Source organism: Alligator sinensis, unplaced genomic scaffold (assembly GCF_000455745.1).
Source record: "Alligator sinensis unplaced genomic scaffold, ASM45574v1 scaffold615_1, whole genome shotgun sequence".
NCBI lineage: Eukaryota > Metazoa > Chordata > Crocodylia > Alligatoridae > Alligator > Alligator sinensis.
The window spans coordinates 774,796-783,281 of NW_005841982.1; the positions used below are offsets into that span (position 1 = coordinate 774,796).

General features: G+C 41.0%; 1 protein-coding gene across 9 annotated transcripts in view; it reads left to right on the plus strand.

Annotated features, from left to right (window-relative positions):
* Positions 1 to 8,486, plus strand: part of SPIDR (scaffold protein involved in DNA repair) — a 357,525-nt gene that overhangs the window by 84,831 nt on the left and 264,208 nt on the right. For all 9 annotated transcript variants that reach the window (XR_003093435.1, XR_003093436.1, XR_003093437.1 and 6 more), the window contains one exon: positions 5,721 to 5,977. Coding sequence is in view for 1 of the 9 variants with exons in the window: in XM_014518777.2 (XP_014374263.1) it covers positions 5,721 to 5,977 (257 nt within the window). In the remaining 8 variants the exon portion in view is untranslated. The remainder of the gene's footprint in view (positions 1 to 5,720; positions 5,978 to 8,486) is intronic.

The following is an 8,486-nucleotide window of genomic DNA, read 5'->3' on the forward strand; positions in this document are numbered from 1 at the left end:
TAGAAACTCTGTCTTTCCCCCACCTCTGAGCATGTGTATAGGCAGCCAGAGTAGCTTAATGCAGCTGTGACCTTGACAGTACTTAGAATCTAGGCAGGATCAGGCATGGTCAATACTTCAATGAAAGCCAGTATGACACTGATATTTCTGGAGCCAGTCCTCTTCAGTTAGAGCTGACAGTGAATTAATTCTGCTTTGTGGCCAGAGGTACTGGGGTTCTATAAATGACAGTATCTGTCTAGTATATTATGGGAATAAGGTTCTCACCACTTGCAGAAGATTGCAAAACATCACTTAGAAGAGATGGTGGGCTGGTGCTGGCATAATTTTATTTGATTAACCATGCAGTATCTGCTTACTTCAGCTTCAAGCCTATGTGTCATTCTTCTTTGGCATAAATGATATTCTGTGCACTGACAAACAGGTACTATATTCCACCATGGTAATAAAGATGACAGAAACGTATCCCTCCGTCAGCGTAAAAGCTATATTGTTGTGGTTGGCAGTGGTTGCTGGGGGTGGAGAGGATGGAGGTGGAACAAGAGCAAGAGTTGTAAACCACCTGATTCATGATTGCTAGCTGTGTTCTTGAAGACCTGTTTCATGGGTCAGCGTGTTCAGAGGAAGTGAATCTTGCATCATGTAAAAGGGTGCATGGTGCTCCTTAAAGTGCTTGCCTTGAAGTATTTAAAAAGTTCGGTGGTGGGTGAAACTGGCCCGGGTGACTTTTCAAGCTTTCTACTTAATACCTCCTTCATGGAGCCACAATCTTATCCAGTTTGTAAAGTAATTGGAGATCCTTTGGCATGCAAGGTATTATAAGGTGGTATTATACTAAAACACTGCACTGTTGCTGCAGCTACTCAGTTTCAGTTAATTTGTTCCAGCAGTTTGAGGTTGCAGGTGTAAAGACTGATGTAGTGATTTACTATTCTCTGTGTTTTCTTTTTTGTCATCATGGTTAACTCTGCCCACACATTACTGCTTAATCCTGCCGATTTTTATCTGCTATCTCTGCTTAAGACATAAGAAAAATCTAGTATTGCCCAGAGTTTTGTGCACACACTCAAGCCTAGCCCTACAAATTGAGGGTCTCATGTGAAGGTGTAGCTGAATTAAACCCTTAGGGCTCAAAGCAAATAACCCCTATTAACTTGAATTATCTGCCAGGTTTTTAATTAAAGGTTTAGCACTGACTTCCACCCAGTGCTTCTGTGAAAGCTTCAGAAATGAAAAAAAAACTTTAAAGTGAATTATGTGTCACTTTATACTGTCTAGATGTTTCTTTTAACTAAATTTCAGAAAAGTTGAAGATTACCCTTCACCATTCAAACGTACAAGATTCCTCAACCCCAAGAGATGACTCAGGCTAAAAGGAAAAACATCTTTCTCTCTCGTGCTGTTTCCCTACTCACTGGCTCTTGGTAGGGCAGATTCAATGGGTCCCTTTCCCCCATTTGTCAGTTTTTGGTGATCGATGAGTTTTGGTAGGTCTAAGAGTGCTGCAGCAATAGGTGGGGCCTCAGGCATGCTCAAGGGAGGATCCAGGATTTCCCAAAGGGGGTGTGGAAGCAGCAATCCCCACTGCAGGGGTGGCTACACCCCCTGCTCCCAGCTTCTTGTGCTCCACCAGTACAGGCACGCCACACTGTGGGAGCCTCTGAGGAGTTTTTAAAATCCTAAAGCAAGTTAAAATCCCCTCCACTGGCTTACCACCATTAGCTTATTTCCCTGGCGGAGTGGTAAGAGATGTTGAGTCCCTTCTCAACTAATCACTGCTCCATGAAAATGAAAATGATGTACTTCTTCTGCATTTAAGGCCTACTGCACCCGTGAGAGTAGAGAGAAGCATTTAGTTGAGGGTTATGAATGCCTATCATAAAAGGCAACTGTTGTGAAGTGTAAGTGCTGATAGGGCTTCCACAATGTGGGACTTTTGGAAAAACACACTGGTCAAATATCACTTACCTGGAGTGGTAAGGTTGCTGTAGCCCTGAGGGTCCAGGAGATATTTGAAAAGCAAGGTTTTTCTGTGACACATCTTTTATTTGGCTAACTGTAAAATTGGAAAATATTTTACATAAGCTTGTGGGCACAACGACCTGAAGAAGGGCACTATGTGCTAAAAAGCTTGTTTAACTTCTCGCCCAAGTATGCAGTTGGTTCAGTTAAAGACATCCCTCCCAATATGTTTGCTTCACACTTACCTGGAGTGAGTTGTGCACTGTGTGTCTGTTTTCACTCTCATGTTAGCTGGAGCATAAAGGAGACTGCAGGGTGTGATCGTAGTTTCCTCTTGAACTTTTTTCTCGCTACCAGAAGCTACTTTCTCGCTACCAGAAGCTACACTTGAGGTTTCTGAGCAAACAAAAATGGCTTCCTTTTCTCACCGATCCCTGTATTATATTTGTCACCATTCTGAAATTAGCAGCGTAGTGGGGGATGGTAAATGATAGCAGTTGAAAGGTGAAGGGTGGGATGAGGACTACGGGGTGGGGGGACAATAGCATGAAGGATGGGTAATGATGAAGGTAAAAAGCTGGGAGGAGGAGGAGGAAAGATAGCACTGCTGAGAAAAATGAGGGAAAGGCAATTGCAATTCACGATAGTGTGAATCACACATTAGATCCCATTGCACCTTTGCCTGCCTATGTAGAGGGGACCTAAGGGAGTCAGCCATTCTCTCCCATCAGGGAGATGAGGAATGGGGGGCTGTGGGATGCTGGGAGGGTCTCTCGGTTTTTATTGTGGCTGGCTAGGCATTAATATTGCCATAGAACACAAAGCAGTTGCTGTTTCAGCCAGCAACTTTTTCATGGCAAATTCACCATTTTTATCCCCTGACAAACTAATGCCTAGTCAGTCACAATTTGTTGCAGGAAACTGTTATATAGACCATGCCAAATGTAACATCTGCAAGGCCCTTAGACTCTAATTCCATCTGAAATTAAAACAAAGTCATATGTCATGAATGCTTTACCATTGTAATAGGGTTAGTGTGTTGTTATAGCTGTTATGGTCCAGCAAAAATGCAAGAAACAAGGGGCATTTAGGTGATCTTTTCATATTGGATTAACTATAGTTGGGAGAAATGTTAGACAAGCTTTTGGGCACTAGTGCCTGGCCTGAGGAAATATGCCTTGCTTCTTTCTGTCATAACGCTGGTACCAGAAAAGTAGATTCAAACTGTGTTTAGGGGTAAAGTAGACCTTTCATTTGAAACTGTTTCTTTAAAAGATGACACTGTAGTGAGCCACTATAGTGCTAAATGGGTCTATGTCAATCTATGTTTTATATGCAAATATCATATGGAAGTGAACAGTAATACATAGAAAGTAGAAAATATTTACATAGCTGAAGATCCTTAATGAAAGTTACTTTATTTGACCTTTTACCAGAAGGTTTTTGTATAATGTTTCCATGTGTCATTTAGTTTTACTCTTTTTTTTCCAAAAATTTTTGTTTGATATCTGTTATGGGAGATTGTATTCCAGTGTACTCAATATTACTTGTAAACCAGAATTTGGTAAGCCAGATGATTATAGTTGAGTAATGATAGTCTACAAAAGACCTTAAGAAACGAGAGAAAATGTAGATATATCAAAAAGCATAAACATTATTAGTAGAGATACCAGCTTGTTGGATGGGTACATGAAACCTCCGTGTGAAAAATCAGATTAATAAAACTTGAAAAGCAATTTTCTCACAGAATATTTTTCCAGTGCCTGCTAAAGAAAAGAAAGCTAGTACAGAATTGGAAAATGTGACTTTTACAAGGACTTTTTCCCTTCCCCAGAAAAGTGTTCTCATGAATTTTCATGTGTAATCTCAGTGCAATTATTACCCTGATTCAAGAATGTATACTTAGAACAATGGTTAAGTGTATGCATAACTCCTATAAAAGTCTTGTCTAAGTATGTTCCTGAAGTACAGCCTATCTGTACAAATTTCTTAAAGTTTGCCACTCTTTTTTGATGGGGCTATTTCAACCACATACCCTAGTAAAGTTAAACATCTCCAAAAGCAAGAGGGTGTATCAGAAGGGTATATAATAATGAAGAGCTGGCATATTCTTTTATTAATGTTTGAAATTGTATCTCTTCATGTGTTAGAATGAAGAAAGGTTTCCCAAAATAAACTCTTAACCAAAGAATAAATATTGATTGTGTTTGTGTTTAATATCAGCTGGTTTTTTTTCAATTTTCAACCATTCTTCTTTACTCATTTTAACTTTTAAAAAACCTCCCATCTCTTATTTTCCAGCATATAAGGATATATGCTTTCAAGATGCATCATGTACCTCAAAGTTTATGCTAGAGTGCATTTATCTCATTTTATCCATTTTTACACAGTTAAACAAAGCATGTTCACTCCAAATAAGCTCATTAATTGTTAACAGATGTCACCATTAGTTTCTTGAGAGGGGTCACAAACTTCACTTGTCACTGAGCACAAGTGTTTAAAGTTTTCTTTGGAGGCCATCTATTTATCTGACCAACTGTTTTGTGGGAGAGCTGTTTACTGGGCTGTTCAAGGGGAAATAGGTTAATTTTTATTGAAGATATCCTTTGGGGACATTGATGAATATGTAAGCTTGAACAAGTCACTTCTCAGTTCCCCATGTGTTAAGTGGGAATAATATGTTCAAAGAACCAACCCTACTGGATAATGATCAAGACAATGGGTCATGTAACTTGTCTACTGTTTTATGTATTTTCTACTCTAGGGCATTTATACTCATTTACATATATTTCTAGTTTCCTGTTGGTCCATCATTAGTCATCTTTGAACTTGACCTATGCCACTCAGGAAGAGGAAAGCTAAATTCATAAATGCTCTGTTAATGAAAGGGACACCGAAGAGCTGGCCTGACTGTCAAAGTTTCAATTAAAAGAGTGGTCAAGGAGGGCAATCTTGCCTCCATATTTTAAGCACTCCTAAATGTATTTCATTCTCTTGTTCAAAATGGTTGTGTTCTTGTTTCCCAAGACTGGGGCATACAGGACAACAACTTTTCATTTCAGTTGTCCAGCCCTTGAATATATCCCTTTTCTTTTGTCATTTCTGGAACACAATGCCAATCTGATATAAATTTTTAATGCTCCTGTTTGGACTAGAGAGCTCTTGTCCCAAAGAGCTTTTTACCTATCTACTTAACGGGTGCTCTGTTTCCAGCCTCCAGTACCATGTAATGCAGCCCATGAGGTTACCCATGGATTCTGTGGGGACCCCAGGGGCTGTGGCCTCTGCACACCGGAGCTCTGTGCTGCCCCTGCCCAGCCTTAATTTCTATTTCAAGTGGATGCAGTTTACCTGAGAATGGGGCAGTTTTGTCTGAAGAGTGCATCTGCCAGTCTCTGGTTCTGATTGATTTCTGGAGGCTTTTTTCCTGGACATCTGGTACTGACAGCATTTTTATCATTTCTCCATCTCATTTAGCTGTAAAAATCATCCCAGTTGCCTCTGAACTTTCTTAAAGGGAGACAGTTATCCTTAGTTGTCAGCAGTCCATATTGGTGGATGCAGCAATTTGAGTGGGGAAAAAATAGCCAGTAAAGTGATGGTTGATCTTTAGATGGTTGAGATACCTCTTTTCCATGCCCCAGTTAAAGCTAAACCACAAAATAAAGCAGATATACTGTCTTGTCAGTGTGTGTTCAGACTTGATGCTTGATGTTTTGTCTTTATGTTAATATGTTTCTTGTTTTTTATATGCCCAGATAACTTCTACAGAAATTTCTGAATATTCATCTGATAGTGAAAATCTGGAAGATGATCAGGTGGATATGGAAACTATTAATTTAGGATTAACCAAAAAGTTACAATCAAATTCTGAAATGGATTTGGGGCAAGCTACAGGAAGATCTGCAAATGACTGGCTAAAATCTGCCCAAGCTCTTCTGCAGACTCCTAAGAAACAACCAGACAAGTCCTCTAGCACACTAGAAGATTCTGCAAAGAAGAGAAAATTGCTGAGGTAAATTTACAGTTTTTATAAAGTTGATTTCTTGTATAGCAATAAATAAGAAAATATTGATTTTTTTGAAGTGTCATTTAACAATATTTGATGCCCCTTTGACAATCACACCACATTAAGTGTTTTATTTCTCCGTTTTGACCACTCTGAAAAACCGCTGGCGGTATGGATTTGTAATTTCTATGTAATAGTAAGGTGTAAACATATTGGAAATGCATAATCTGAGCACCAAGCTTCACTTCTACTTTGGTATTGACTAGCTAATGTTGGTATTGCCTTCTGGGTCCCCCTGCTCCATTTTATTATGGCAATCTGTGAGTGGTGGAACAAAAACTACATATTATAGGAAAGATGCTCTGACTTCGTTCATAAAAGAAAATGTAGAGTGTAAGGAGCATGCTTAAATGGAATAGTCTTCCTATCCTAACTACACCCAGCAGTATAGTTTTCCCATGTATTTCTGGAAAACGTAGAATGAGAACTTGACTAAAAGAACAAAACAGCTTATTTAACATTACAATGGTCTTGTTTGCTTCAGCATTTTTGTCACTTTCCCAACATTGTAATATCTCCAGTTCCTATGATTCTTTTGGTGATGGACATGTGGAAACAAAACAGGAAATTCCTTATACAGAGAGTTTAATTTACAGAATCCTAAGTCTGGAAGGGATCCCAAAGGTCAAGTCTAACCTCCTGTATAGATACAAGATGACTTAATCCTCAGCTATCCCAGACAGATTCCTCATCTTAAAAAATTCCAGTGAAGGAGAGTCCACCAATTCCCTAGGCATGTTGTCTTATTATCCTGCTGCTCTGACAGTTAGGATTCTTTTTTCCTGAGACTTGTTCTTTTATCTGCCTTGTCGGTATTGTCTGAGCTTTCTTCTCTAGACCAAAGGGTGCTCACCCATGGGGCTTCTGCACTTGGTTCTGTTTTGTCTAGTTAGTGTCTGGAACAGACACAGCTTCTATCCACATTTTAATAATGGATAAGAGCCTGGTGTTATAATTGAAGGCTGGAGGACACAGCTATCTGTAGCTAGCTGAACTCTTTCCAAACTGGTACTGTGGGCAGAATATGCTGAGAGAAGATCAGCCAGGTAGCATAGCTGTCATGTACATTTGAATTCTAGTGCAAGACCATAATCCAACAATCAGATTCATTTCAGTGTGTTCACCTTCTGTGTAGTCTTGTGCTAAGTCTGAAGTCAGTTTCCCTGAATTTTAGTAGCGCCACTCCAGATGAATGTCTTCATTTTTTTTTCTTTTTCTGGTGTTCGAGGTGACCAGGATTATTGTCCTGGGTGGTCTTCAGCAGATGTCGGGGCTAGGTCATGTTTTCATGGCAATCATATATACTGTTAACATCACCCACATGTTGCTTTGTAAATGCTCTGGGTTCTGTAGTTTTACTTGTATCTCTTGATTTGCAATGCTCTTGCTTCTACATCAGTGACTGTGCATTCCATTGGCTGGCATTCTTGTCTCCACCCAACCTTGGGAGAAGCTGAAGTGCATCAACCTTGCGAGGAATTGAAATGTACTCACTTCCCTGTTTCATTGTTTCATGGTAGCTAGGGTCAGGAGGGACCTGAACAGATCATCTAGCCTGACCCCCTGCCACAGGCAGGAATGAATGGTGGGGTCACAAGACCCCAGACAGGTGATCATCCAACCTCCTCTTGAATTTGCCCCAAGTAGGGGCGAGGACCACTTCCCTGGGAAGCTGGTTCCAGATTTTGGCCACCCTAACTGTAAAATATTGACTTCTGATCTCCAACCTAAACCTATTCTCCATCAGCTTATTACCATTGTTCCTTGTCACCCCAGGTGATGCTAGGGAGAAAAGGGCTCTGCCTATTTGCTGTTGATCTCCCCTGATGAGCTTGTAGGTAGCCTCCAGGTCCCCCCTCAGCCTCCTCTTGCTGAGGCTGAACAGGTTCAGGTCCTTCAGTCTCTCCTCGTAGGGCCTGTCCTGCTGCCTTCTCACCAAGCGGGTGGCCCTCCTCTGAACCCTCTCCAGGCTGGCCACATCCCTTTTGAAGTGTGATGCCCAGTACTGGATGCAGTACTCCAGCTGCGGCCTGACCAAAGTTGCATAGAGAGGGATTATCACTTCTCTGGACCGGCGCTGGCTTCAGTCTGGCATTGTCGGCTCATGTTCATCTTGGAGTCAATAATGACAAGGAATCCCGCCAGGTCGAGTATGACCCATCCGCTACCACTCTCTGGGTGCGCCCCATCAGCCAATTTTTTTACCCATCCAACTGTGCAGGCATCAATGCTGCAGTCGCTTAATTTATTGATTCGGATGGAGTGAGAGACAGTGTCAAAGGCCTTCTTAAAATCTAGAAAGACTACGTCCACAGCAACACCATCATCCAAGGATTTAATTACTTGGTCATAAAAGGCAATTAGGTTGGTCTGGCAGGACCTGCCTTTGATGAACCCATGCTGATTGCCCCTGAGCATGATCTCCCCTGCAGGCCCCCCACAGATGTGCTCCTTG